The 13,510-nt window shown below is 39.5% G+C and overlaps 2 protein-coding genes across 4 annotated transcripts; one reads left to right on the top strand and one right to left on the bottom strand.

The window, feature by feature from the left end:
* Window positions 1–371: 371 nt before the first annotated feature.
* LOC125296623 lies at window positions 372–4,297 on the bottom strand. Of its 3 annotated transcripts, XM_048246635.1 has the most exons (6): window positions 4,044–4,297; window positions 1,540–1,585; window positions 1,100–1,183; window positions 938–1,003; window positions 694–752; window positions 543–622 (listed from the first exon to the last, which is right to left on the bottom strand). In XM_048246635.1, the coding sequence occupies exons 1-6, from the start codon at window positions 4,124–4,126 to the stop codon at window positions 592–594; spliced, it is 369 nt and encodes a 122-aa protein (XP_048102592.1). In that variant the 5' UTR covers window positions 4,127–4,297; the 3' UTR covers window positions 543–591. The 3 variants fall into 3 exon arrangements, with proteins under 3 accessions (XP_048102589.1, XP_048102591.1, XP_048102592.1); XM_048246632.1 differs by having other exon boundaries at window positions 372–752; XM_048246634.1 differs by having other exon boundaries at window positions 372–752; window positions 938–1,000.
* Window positions 4,298–4,488: 191 nt separating this feature from the next.
* On the top strand, window positions 4,489–11,901 carry LOC125295944. The gene is made up of 5 exons (XM_048245525.1): window positions 4,489–4,621; window positions 6,182–6,312; window positions 6,768–7,008; window positions 8,221–8,408; window positions 11,803–11,901. The coding sequence occupies exons 1-5, from the start codon at window positions 4,489–4,491 to the stop codon at window positions 11,899–11,901; spliced, it is 792 nt and encodes a 263-aa protein (XP_048101482.1).
* Window positions 11,902–13,510: the final 1,609 nt, after the last annotated feature.

The raw sequence follows: 13,510 nt of genomic DNA, 5'->3' as shown, positions 1-13,510 counted from the left end.
ATTTGGACTATCTAGTGGGCCACCATCTTTGTTCAGATTATGATACATTTTACCACAACATATGTCATCATAACTTTCTGAATTACATGTGACATTTCCTGACTTAAGACAACATGCAATATCTTCTCTTTGAATATTGTAAAATATTCAGATATAGTGTATTGCCACTCTTCTGTGAGCTGTTTCTATCCCATGTAGAGTTACATACAGAGCACTGCCCTTCAGTGACTTGGTCACCAATGTAATATTCACAGTTAGGACAGTATTTGTGACATTCTAGGTGCCCTTGTATTGGTTTAAGCTCTTTCAGGAACAGATGCTTTGAAGTTAGAACATTTTCTGGACAGTGGATATTAATCAAATCTAAAAGATCAGACAGGGCCACACCAGTAAGTGAGTGTCTCAAAGCATATGAAAGTATAAGTAAAAAAACTCTGAGCTTTTGTCAGTTGTGAGCCTGTGTAAAGTGGCTCATCATTTACTGGAGGAAGCCTTTCATTAACGTCTACTCCCAAATGTGATTCTTCATTTACTGACTTGTCCGTGCTGTCTTCCATGGGAAATTCTTCTCCACTGCCAATGGATTCAGAGTCAGTAATGGATTTTTGAGGACAGTGTTGACCTTGGTGTGTTTGCCATAGTGGTTCAAACACACCAAGGTCAACACTGTCCTCAAAACTGAAGATTGATGACTCTGTTGTTTGGCTCAAATTTGGTGGTAGCTCTTCTGATTCAGGGTCTGTGTGCAGGCTCTGTAAGGGGAAAATACAAGTCCAAGGAAAAGTTGACAAACTCTAGGAAGTTTGTGGCATTGGTGTATACAGGGTAAAAATAAGGCTTAAGCTCATCAGGTTAGGTGAAAAAAGAAAGCAAACAAGTTTAAGTTTGAAGACAACAAAATCATATGCGAGATCATTGGCCAGTTAAAATTCCTTACTGTAATGTCATCACCATCATGTGCATCTTCAGACCTGTTGTCAGAGGACTCCTGATCCAAGTTCTGCTGTGTAAGAACAGAGAAGTCTTAGAGGAAGTACTATCAGTGAAACAGTCAAACACAGAACAGTAGATTAGTAGTAGTTATTAGTAGATTACTTACAGTAATCCCACCACCATCGTGTCCTTCTTCTGAGCCATTGTCAGAGTCGAGGTCAGAGGACTCAGAGGACAGAGGATGGTTATACTGTATACACATACATCCATGTTGGATGCATTGCATTATAATTACCTGAAGTAAGCTGTACTTCATATCAATATTTAATAAATCATAGCAAAAAAATAATACTCTCTTAAAAAAGGGCCAAATGCCAACCGCCTGCAAAGTGGATAGCAATGATACGTTTTTGCCACCAAATCTCTCAAATGGTGGGCTTTCCGATTATCCCACTAAACATTGGGTCTGACACAAGACTATGCTCAACATTGTAAATAGATACTAATCAAGAAAGATTATTATTTCAGTTATCTGATTAAATTGTGGCCATTTAGTGCAGCATATTGTCACTAAAATACACACAAAAGGTCATGTTCATGACTCACCATTCCCTGTTTTGACAGATGCATGTTGATGGCCTCAACCAGCTTCCTAGAATAAGAATGGGAAAAAAATCTATTGTCAGAGGCTGTTCTGAGCGTATAACATGTATGCCTACCCCCCCCAGTGGTGGAGGAGGTACTGAATCTCAGTACTTAAGTAAAAGTACAAATACACAGAGAAATATTTACCACAAGTACCACAATGACAACCCTACTTAAGTAAAAGTAAAAAGTACCTGCTTTTAAATGTACTTTAAGTATTAAAAGTAAAAGTATTTGCATAATGATTTATTCTCTTAATATCTATATTCTAAAAGAAAGATTAGTATGGGCTGTGACATTTTAATTAAGCTAGTTTTAGGTTATACTCGACTAGATTTAAGCTAATGCAATTGTGCTTACCATCTGTGGCCCAGTTTACATTCTGACCTAAAATTCTAGAGACTGTAATTCTGGTTATCTACTAGGGTGATCTGCTGAGTAAAATATCATTCAGCAAAACACGAGAGCCTGAAGTTTAACGGGGTAGACAAGGGAAACGTCGGATGGATCGTAATGCCAATTCTGCTGATTGAACAGAAAAAGTTGCTGAGAAAGGTGTTATGATTAGGTTCAGTTTCACTTGCGCAGACGCACATAGACATTGAATGAGCGCTCACATTTCTACCCCCCAATTGTAGGCTATGCCTCTTTATTTGATCACACACAATTAAGAAATATTTCCTAATCTGAAAATGCTACGTTTTTTCGGCCAGCGTTCTATAATAGTCTACCATTCATTTGTGCCGCAAATGATCAGGCGATGTGACAGAAGCATGGACATAGCCTGTAACTTCGCTGATCCATGGATAGCAATCTCATCGCAGAGGAGGCCCTAACGCCTCAGATAACAGACAGAGAAAGGCACAGAATGTCCAGTGTAGCCATGGGTCTGGTGAATATAGCCTACTGAATGCAGATGACTACAAGCTCACGCTTTGCCTGGTCTAGATTAGAAGCTTATGTTTTAAAAGATTTAGAAGCTGGGCACGTAGCTCCAGAATCTTTGGTAGCAACCCGCCCATACCTGGTAAAACAAACATGTTTGTCAGAGAGAAAAAAAATGTGATCATAAAATGTATCATAAAAGGAACGATGGTGTTGTAGAAATGTAGCGGATAAAAGTACAGATAATTGCTGTAAAATGTAGCGAAGTAAAAAGTCAAAAGTATGCACTATAAATTCTACTTAAGTAAAGTAAAAAGTACCTGCTTTTAAATGTACTTTAAGTATTAAAAGTAAAAGTATTTGCATAATGATTTATTCTCTTAATATCTATATTCTAAAAAGAAAGATTAGTATGGGCTGTGACATTTTAATTAAGCTAGTTTTAGGTTATACTCGACTAGATTTAAGCTAATGCAATTGTGCTTACCATCTGTGGCCCAGTTTACATTCTGACCTAAAATTCTAGAGACTGTAATTCTGGTTATCTACTAGGGTGATCTGCTGAGTAAAATATCATTCAGCAAAACACGAGAGCCTGAAGTTTAACGGGGTAGACAAGGGAAACGTCGGATGGATCGTAATGCCAATTCTGCTGATTGAACAGAAAAGTTGCTGAGAAAGGTGTTATGATTAGGTTCAGTTTCACTTGCGCAGACGCACATAGACATTGAATGAGCGCTCACATTTCTACCCCCCAATTGTAGGCTATGCCTCTTTATTTGATCACACACAATTAAGAAATATTTCCTAATCTGGAAAATGCTACGTTTTTTTCGGCCAGCGGTTCTATAATAGTCTACCATTCATTTGTGCCGCAAATGATCAGACGTGTGACAGAAGCATGGACATAGCCTGTAACTTCGCTGATCCGCGGATAGCAATCTCATCGCAGAGGAGGCCCTAACGCTTCAGATAACAGACAGAGAAAGGCACAGAATGTCCAGTGTAGCCATGGGTCTGGTGAATATAGCCTACTGAATGCAGATGACTACAAGCTCACGCTTTGCCTGGTCTAGATTAGAAGCTTATGTTTTAAAGATTTAGAAGCTGGGCACGTAGCGCTCCAGAATCTTTGGTAGCAACCCCGCCGCCTGGTAAAACAAACATGTTTGTCAGAGAGAAAAAAAATGTGATCATAAAATGTATCATAAAAAGGAACGATGGTGTTGTAGAAATGTAGCGGAGTAAAAGTACAGATAATTGCTGTAAAATGTAACGAAGTAAAAGTCAAAAGTATGCACTATAAATTCTACTTAAGTAAAGTACAAATACGTGGAAAATTTACTTAAGTACAGTAACGAAGTATTTGTACTTCGTTACATTCCACCACTGCCCCCCCACACACACACATGAAAATGAGTGGCTAAGTTTGCTAGCCAGTGTGCTGCATCATGCTAGCTACGTTTAGCTAAGTCACAAGCTTGTAAAATCACACAAACCACAGAACTACAACAGCCTAAATACAGAGCAACTATTTAATAATGTAAGTTAACTAGACTAGGTTAGAGTAAAACACAAACCTCCTTTTCCAGTATCTCCTTGTTCTTGATGGAATCTCATATTTTGAATCTGGGGCAACGTATTTCCTTCTCCTTCCGTCCATATCGATACCTCTCTTCAAGCGATGGGAAGAACGGAACCCGCCACAGCATCAAAAAAGACCGCAGCAGTGACGACTCACATGGTTTCCAGAAGGTAATATCCCATCCATTTTCTCTATGTTTTGTACAGCGAGCACATTGTAATGCAATGACACAGATGCTAAAACGCTAAGTTAACCAGCAGAATTTTACAACACTACCCAGAACCCTACGGTATAAAAGCAACGTCCCTGATTGGCCGAGCTAGTTGTTACCATAGACACCTTAACCAGGCGCGAACAGAGCCATATAAAAAAAATCGGGCGCGAAGAACGACGTCTAACAGTGTACTGTTCTCTGCATGTGGTCGCGGTTAGGAGAGAAAATGAAGTTTGCTCTTGTGAGCTGGTCGAAGGGGAATGATAAAGGCGCCCTTAGCATAGTGCCCATAAATTGGGTCATAGAATTTGACCCTGAAAACACGGAAAAAGAGTATCTTGTCGAGTGCCGCAGCATCGGTGTGAAAAAGCCTACTAATGGGTGGCTAGTTGAATCAGCACACATTTAGCAGTTAGCAGGCAAGTATTTGTGCTTATGATGTCTTTATACTTAATTAGTCATACAATAATCATGATGGCACCCGCTGAGGTTTTTGCATCATTTTCCAAGTAATGTCTTACTGGCCAAGTAAAGTTAGCTTTTGGACAGTGAATGAAGCGGGACTAGGCCGAAAGTCATGCGAGTCCTGCTTAATTCGAATTTTTAGCCAGCTAGCTAACATTAGCTAATGAAGCAAGTCATATCCTTTACTAAATTTGAATTTTTAGCAGGCTAGCTAACGGCCATTAGCCTAGTCATGCGTCTCGCTTCATATGAATTTTGAATTGGCATTGAAACATGAATTATACACGTTGTTAAACATCTGTTAAACATCAATTAAATCTAAATTGAAAAAGCACCATGTGATATGCAGTTCATGGACCACAGGAGTAGTGTGTGGGGCTCAACAAACTGCACAGTGTGCAGTGCTTCATTAAAGGAGTGGTTCAGGATTTTGGATATAGGACCTCATTTCCAAGTAAGCAAGTGTGATATTTATCAGTGGAGACCGTTTTCAACACGTTTCATCCAGTCCTTCTAATTGCAGAGTTCGCAGGTGCTAGGCTAGCGCAAGTCAACGGTATGTGCTAGCCTGCCACTAAAGACAGTCTATATGTACAGTAAATATCACACTTGCTTACTTGGAAATAAGGTCCTATGTACAAAATCCTGAACCACCCCTTTAATGAGGCTTTAGCCATGTGGTTAGTAGGGCTAGAGGATTTTTAATGGGGGGAGATGAGCATTCCCAGAATCCTTCTGGGTTGTACTGCAACGAGGGGGCGCAAGAAATAAATCACAACCATTCAAAAATAAAACAAAACAAACTAAAGGAAAAAGATAATAAAGTTATTCAACTTACAGTAACTTGGCTGAAACTTAAGTGTATAATTTCTTAATAATTAATCAGGTACTGGTCATGATATCGTAGTATGTGTAGTGTGCTGTACCATGTACTGGCGCAGTTTGTAGCACAGCAGCAGGACGTAGTATGCATATTTGGAAATGGCAAGTAACTCATCTGTTCATCACAAAGAACAGCTGATTAAATTTTGGTGGTGATCCGTAACACCGTCTGGAATTTGAGTGTCAGTGACAAATATTGCCCTGGCAGAGGTCTGCAATCTCTGAGTGCTTTTCTAGTCTGTAGATGTGATTTTAACATGCATTGACAACTTCCTCCATCCAATGGATTATCCATAGATTTCTAATCTATTTCAATGGAATAAAATTACTCTGAAAACTCTTCAATGGGCATGGCTGAAATGGGTAGTACATTCCATTTTCACAGTTTACATTCAAATGAACATTTGGCAAGGCCAGAGCATGCAAAAAAGTTGGCTTTGTTTAGAAGTGGGGGTGTGTTGGGGGTACACTCTGTCCCTATGTGGTCCACAGCCTGAAAGTATTTGATTTAATGTAAGCCACATAGAATTTAATTCCTATGAAACTTTCTTGCTACTATTTTTTACTAACAGATAAGGAGTCTACACTCAAGGTTGCAGAGCGAAATCTCTTGGAAGAGAATCAACCGAAGGGCAAAAAGAGAAAGAGGTTGCCCAATAAACTCTACCTTAACACCCAGGAAGAAACTGTAGTTGCAAAAAAGGTAAGGGGTTCTTTTCATGGCAGCTGTTAATGTATTTTTACATCTCTGATTTTTGTACTTGGGTTGTGAGCCAGCCTAACATAAACAATAGAAAATAAAAAGTATTTGCTGTAATAATTTTGGGACTAGCGGCATGGTGGTGTAGTGTTGGGCCTTTTTGTGTGGAGTTTGCTATTTTCTCTGCGTACTCTGGCTTCCTCCCACATGCCAATGCATGTTGGGTTAATTGGTAAATTGTCCATAGGTGTTTGTGTGTCAGTATGTTAGTGGTAGTGTGTGTGTGTGTGTGTGTGTGTGTGTGTGTGGGGGTGGACTATAGTACTACAACTATGAATTTAAAAAGTGACATATTAACCTTAGGGACATATTAACCTTAATTATTCATTGTGATCCATTCATGGTTTCATTTTCCAAATGTTTCATACATAATTGATTTGATAATTTTTACCCAACAGAAACTCAACTACAAACAAATGGCTGCAAGACGGTCTGAATTAGAGATTCTCTCCCAAGATGAACCTAACCTCAGCCCAGTGGACGCTACTTCTGAGGAACTTGAGGACGAAATCAGGGCTCTCGGGGCAGAAATTCAAAGACTACGGGACCAGCAGAAAGCAGGATCTTCTACAGATCTTGAGACCCAAGTCAAGGCTTTAACTAAGGAGAACACAAGGCTACGCAAAATGGCAATAAAAGGTAACTTATCTCTTTTAGATTAAAATAGGCATTCTTTTAGATTGTATAAAAAATTGTCTCCACAATTTTGGTATTATTCTTAAAGATATAGGCCTACCTGTGTCTACATTTTAGGGGAAAATCTACAGATATAGTATATAGGGTTTCCAGTAGGAACAAAAATTGACCTTGGACTAAACACTTAGAGCTGAATTCTCCCATGTGCTTAAGTCCAAAAAAGTGCTTCACGCCATGCTTTTCAGCCTGCACACATTTTGCAAATGAGTCAAGTCCGTTGCTAGAACGCACAACTGGCCTTATTGTACATGAGTGACAGACTAAAGTCATTGGTATAATTAACAAATGGCTGAAAAGCGTGCAGCTAATTCACATGGGAGAATTCCACCCTTAAAGGGAAACTTGGCAGGATTTCCCCCTCTGCTGGAGAAATTGTGCATTATGCTATTTCAAACTGTGGAAAAAGGTAACGATAAAGCACATGGATTTGTTTACAAGCTAGCAAAACGGTTAGCATAAGTTCGGCAGACAATGTGGATGTTACAAGGTAAGAAACACGATTTAAAACGAGTTTCTTGTTTCTCACTTCTCTTTCCGGGACGGTAGTCTCAATGTTGCAAGGTTGGTTTTTCACCTGGGGACGCTAGGGGCAGCGGGAAAAGTTACCATTTTCACCGGAACAGGTCATTTAACCATCCAAATGATTTCTAAACAGGTTTATTACGTTGAAATAGTTGCCAAGTTCCCCTTTAAAGGGATTGTCTGGACTGAATCAACCTGTAGCCCTGTTTTTTCATGTTGTTAAGTGCTGTCGATAGGTACGAGAACGACAGAATTTCATGCACGGTAGACCAAATAGCGAAATGGCAGCCAACGCTAACTGATCAGGACATGTGCTATTGGTTTTGATATGCCCGCATCTGTTAGCGTAGCTGCTGCTTTGCTACCTCGGTCTACGTTGTACCTATTGTTGTCATTCTGATACCTATCGACAGCACTCTAAAGCCTAAAACAACAGGGCTACGGGTTGATTCACTGTGGATAATCCCTTTAATGCTTTTAGAAATGCCTTCAGAAGCCACTCAACACATTTTGCCACACATTTGAGACACCAAAAATGAGCAGAGTTGTGTTTTTTTTTTTTTTTTACATGTTATGTATTTGCAACTTTTTTGGTGTCCTGTTGTAGTAAATTCAGTGGGCCATATTTTCCAGAAATTCCATCAGTCTTATCAGCTGTGAAGACCCTCATTGCAGACAAGATGACCGAAAGCTCAAGCTACGAAGGTGACGGTGAAAGTGAATGTGAGACCAGAGTTGCCTTAGCATGTGCACTTTTGTTTGATTGTCCCTCAGGACTATTCTGTTGTTGCACTTATTATTTTTTCTTTTTATTGAAGGATGTTCTTTCTAAATGTTTTTATTTACAGTTTTTGTTCATTTAGTTGTTTAAAAAAAATAAACCTTATTCAGTTAAGGAAGTACTGTTTATTGATGTATTATTCAATATTCCCAAATGTAAGACAGAAATTGTGCATTAGATTATCTGAAGATTCTCATTCATCAGGTAATGGTAGTCAAAACTAAGTTGTATACAAAAGAAATGTCAGTTGCATACAATTTAACACACTACATTAGATAATTTGACACGTACCATGTATACAATATACTGTACAATACATACAACTATATATATATATATATATATACATATAATCAATATATTTTTCAACATAGTTAAGATATATGTTCCCATATATATCTCATTATATTATCTTGTACTTTGAGGTATATCTCATATATATGTCTCATAATTTTATCATATATTTACATATTTAGAATGCCTCTTCTGATATATAATCTCATACAATATGGGACATTTCAATATATTTAATAATATATTAAATAGTATAATAATGTATTTAATCAATATATGAAAACATTTTTTTGTGTAACATATCACTTGCATATATAATATATCATTATATAATATATCCTAAGATATATTACCATTTAAAATTCACAATATATGAATAGGCTTTAAATATATTGTTACATAATATATTGAGAAATATATTTTTGTTGCGTAAGGGAATATTATGACTTTGCAGTGTTTCACTGTTCTGCATGGCTGCGTCAGTAGCTATCTGCTCCGGATTGCCAGGCTGCCACTAATCAGGGTCTGATTCAGTGTAGTCCACGTGAGATGGGATGACCAACGCCATCTCCCGTCAGCCTGGAAGGATACTTAAACTATTTCCTTGTCTAGTTAGAGCAGCTGATGGATCTTTAGGTGAAGTCATGCTGTCTCTCCCTTGATGCGCATCATTGTAAATAAACTCTGTTCCTGATTTTTCATACTATTGGTCTGACTGGGTCTCTATTAAATCTATGGTATCAAAATTACCATCACCCTGGTTGGGCGAAATGAGAGTGAATCGCCGTAGCAGGCGAAACAAAGTTGGCGAAAGTTTAACTTTATTTAAATGAGGACTATGGGTTTGTGTTTGGAGGCGAGAGTTACAAAAAAGTCTGACAAAGATGGCAGAGACTACCTGAGCTGTAACACGAAAATATTTGTATGTGATTAAAATGCAGTGGCGGACCGTGCGTTCAGTGGTTAGGCCTTCAATGATTATTATTTTTTGACAATTTTTTTTTTTTTTGTCTTGTCAGTGTCAGCCTAGTATCAGAGACCTTGGTAGTCACGCTGGTGTATTGCCGGAAGTTGAGGGTTTTCATATGCTGCGTGATGTCTTTGCGCCTGGCAGCGGTGCTTTGCCGGTGCTATGCCCGAAAATAGTTCCAAATCTAAATTGGTCTAGTAAATCCCTTCGTGTTAATTTGCATTGATATTTGTACTCTATGTGAATGTACAGGTTACGAGAAATAATTATAAAAAATCTTGAGTTATTTGATTAACTTTTGCAACGACATGCTAGCTGATATCGCCGGATTACAGCGACTACGCTAAGATAAAGCTAACCGGGCCTTTCTAGATTAGGACAATGGCTGGGTCGGCTATAAAACACTTGCTCACTCCTCCAACTCTAGGGACTGCGGGTTGTGACCCAATTTCACCTAGGGGTGGCATATTTCTTTAACGTCACAGTGCAACTGTTTTAGGTTGTGCTGCTGCTCTGATTACTCAAAAGCTAATGTGGAACTACAGTAGGCCATCCTACAGTGTTTGCCAAACGTATTCATGAGAAAGTGTCTCAGCACACCACCATGATATTAAACATAAAAGTCAGAAAATGTATTGCTGCTACTACTGCTTGTTGCCTATTTCATAATGTCTGATGGCCACGCCATTGATTTCACCAATAATGTCCACAAAACAGATAAATAGTCAGACTAACTAGCAGGGCAGAAAACCAAGGCAAATGACAATTTTCACATAGATGCCGATCCAGACAGCTTCACCAAAGCCACATCAACTCACACACAACTTCAAGCTAGCATACAATCTAGTAGTAACCAAGCACTGCGGTTTGCAAGCAGCACAAAAACACTTTTTTATATAGAAAAGGGCCCGATACAAGCATGTATTACAAGTCTATATTATCAAATAAACATGAAACAAAACTTACCAATTCCTGCATAGGCTACTGACCAGCTACGTGCAGAGCTAGCTGACATTATATCTTGCTAACATATACAGTGGGCAGTGCTTCGACTTGGCCAGCTTCACTCGCGGTCCGCGCGTGGAATCACGCGACTTTAATTTGTATTTTTCCAGTGAGACGCTGCAACAACCCAAACAACCGGTAGACGGCTCAAGTGAGCAGGGTGTCTCGTAAAAAGAAATGGAGCCTGGAAAACCCTACACAGACTTCACTACAGACTTTAGCAGACTGGTTTAGAAATAATTTAATAGCCAGAAATATGCCTGCCCTGCCCTAATAAAGAAATATTTGGTTAACTGCGAGTGAATCCCGTTTGCAGCCGTAGAAGAAACGCAGGACGAATTAAACATTCTGGTTTTCTGAGTGCAACGATGATAGACAGACATCATTTGGACAAAATATAGAGCATATTAACCTCCGTTGCTCAGCCAAATGCCGTCCTGTTATCACGGAGTTACAGGCGATAAACGATTTTTGATGGTCACAAGTTTACTTCATTAGCGGCTTATTGTTTTATTATTATTAAAGTGTTTTTCATTTAAAGGTTTGACTTTGTGCTTATTCAGTAGAGCATTTAGTGCTCTTCCCAATCCCAGACGTTCACATTGCATGTTTGTTTGTAATGGATGCAACCGCGAGATAGGCTATGCGTTTGACGGCAATGAGTTGTTAACAGACATGAACCAAGACATATAGCCCAGCAGCAATCTAGGGACTGTTCGTTATTTATTGAAGGGGCCACCAGAGGAATTTTGAGTGCTTCAATTGCAAGTTGCATGACCCTCTCTTGCCTGCTAGAAATTGTTCAATGACCTGTGGTGATTTTATCTAGACATAATAACTTGTGTGTGTGTGTGCATGCTGGTTTATTAGAAACATTCCATCTTATATAAGGATACTGTTTGTGTAACTGTTATGCAACATTTACTGGAAGTCATGAGACTGAACTGTCAGAGACTAAGAGTGAAACTGAGGAGGAATGGCAGTGAAAGTAAAACCAAACAGGGCTTAGGAGAAGAACGAACAAACGCATACTCTGCCTGGCAACAGATTACACATAGGACCTGGTCACATGTATTCTGCCTAGTAACACACATTTTTTAATGTTTAAATTAGAAGGGTTTTCCACCAATATCTCAAGTCCCAACACGTTCTGATTGGCTAAAAGGGGCCTGGTGACGTTCCTGGGGATAGGAACGCCTCCCAGGCCCCTGAGAGCATAAAAGAAAGAGCTCAGGCACGTTCAGATCAGATGTCATCGGGGTAGCAGCTGCCACTCATCACTCTATTGCCTGACGGTCCAGTCCTGACGCTGTTTGGATTGTATTTTCACTGCAATACGGTGAATAAAGGATCAACAGTCTTCAGCATCTCTCGTCTTGGTGTTCTCCTTCGGGTCTTTGACATCAAAGTGCTAGTTGGATTGGAGGTTCGGGAAAGTGGATAGCTTTTCCACGACAGACCCTCCGACAGAATTGTTAAAAAAGACATGACCCTCCCCTGCCAATTGTCGCTGTCTTCCGCCCGCGCCACAGCCACACACTGATAACGTTCTTAAATCAATCTTTCCCGTGAGCTTGCATGCTACCAGTCCTTCCTTTTCCAATGTGTTGTGCTTGTTTGCACAATTTCACAAATAATCACATGATTAATAATATGACAAATAATCCCTGTGCACGGGGACCGAAACAATGCATGCCAACTTTTTCCGTGTTTATCACGTGATTTTAACTTTCCCCGCTGTCTTGCCGTTTTAATGTTTTCCCCGTGAATATCCCATATTTTAATACTAGCATAACAGCCCTGCCATCGGGCCTGTCTCTGTGTTGCCCTGTTGCTACCCTTGCCCTTCCAACGAAACAGATGTCTTCAAATCATCGTTTTCCTTGCTTGAAGGCGAACTTAGAGTGATGTTAACCTATTTAAGTTTAACGGCGCGATTGTCGTGAGAGCACGATTCATTGGCGCTTGCATGTTCGGCCTTATGTCTAAATGGAATGTTAGTTGTAAACAAACGAGCTACTTGATGAGGCTTGGTCTCACAGATGCGCTCGTGCCTTAGATGGCAGGAAAAATCTTCACGATAGGCCTATTAACTAACCACCCGATTCATGTTGGCTGGGGGGAAGGGGGGCCATCAGACATTTGTGCCCAGTTAATCCGCCCTGCCCCCAACAAATCACACCTTCCCACCTCTGACAGCTTAAAAGAAGTCAAGAGGACTCCTTACTCACAGACCTATTCACAAACCTGCGGCATTTTGCCGTGTTTTGAAATCCTATGCAGCTAGGAGCTTCCAATCGTGAGGAAGCAATTTTGCATTGTAGGCATAACTAACATGCAATAGCCTAACGCCACCAACAACAACCAAAACTAGGCTAATCATTGTCAACATGTAAATTAAATGTAACATTATTGTGAATCAAATTAAAATGTTCTCTTTTGCAAACGTAGGCATAGTAACAAAATAATTTAATAATGTTACAAAGATACTACATCAATCCGTATGTTTCATTAGGCTACTAGGCTATTTGTTTTGCCTTGATTAATTTAGGCTAGGCCTTTTATTCAGGGGTCAGATTCACAAAGAATTTTAAAGGCTAAAAGTAGCTCCTAACTGGCGAATTTAGGAGCAACTCCTAAAAATAATGGGCGTGTCACTCCTAACTTTAGGACTCCTAATTTTTTCACGAAGCATTTTAGACCTAAAAGTAGCACCTAAGTCTGGGACAGCTTAAGTCGAGAGGACTCCTAACTCGCTAAGACCTATTCATAAACAGCTTTTTTGTGGCATTTTACGTTGCGATCTTTTGAAATGCGTAGCCTATGCGCAACAGGAGCTTCCAATCGCGAGGAAACAATTTTGCATTCATAAA

This window comes from Alosa alosa, chromosome 6 (genome assembly GCF_017589495.1).
Source record: "Alosa alosa isolate M-15738 ecotype Scorff River chromosome 6, AALO_Geno_1.1, whole genome shotgun sequence".
NCBI lineage: Eukaryota > Metazoa > Chordata > Actinopteri > Clupeiformes > Clupeidae > Alosa > Alosa alosa.
The sequence above is the reverse complement of the archived record's forward strand: the minus strand, read 5'-3'. Positions and strand labels throughout refer to the sequence as shown.

Bases quoted from the DNA above. Each gene is read 5' to 3' on its own strand.
- LOC125296623 (XM_048246632.1), bottom strand. From the start codon at position 4,126: ATGGACGGAAGGAGAAGGAAATACGTTGCCCCAGATTCAAAATATGAG. The intron at 1,184-1,539 runs GTGAGTCATGAA...ATGTGTATACAG, and splicing joins ATCTGTCAAAACAGGGAATG to TATAACCATCCTCTGTCCTC. The intron at 1,004-1,099 runs GTAAGTAATCTA...GTTCTTACACAG, and splicing joins ACGATGGTGGTGGGATTACT to CAGAACTTGGATCAGGAGTC.
- LOC125295944 (XM_048245525.1), top strand. From the start codon at position 4,489: ATGAAGTTTGCTCTTGTGAGCTGGTCGAAGGGGAATGATAAAGGCGCC. The intron at 4,622-6,181 runs GTGTGAAAAAGC...TTTTACTAACAG, and splicing joins TGTCGAGTGCCGCAGCATCG to ATAAGGAGTCTACACTCAAG. The intron at 8,409-11,802 runs GTTCTTTCTAAA...ATTGGCTAAAAG, and splicing joins TTTTCTTTTTATTGAAGGAT to GGGCCTGGTGACGTTCCTGG.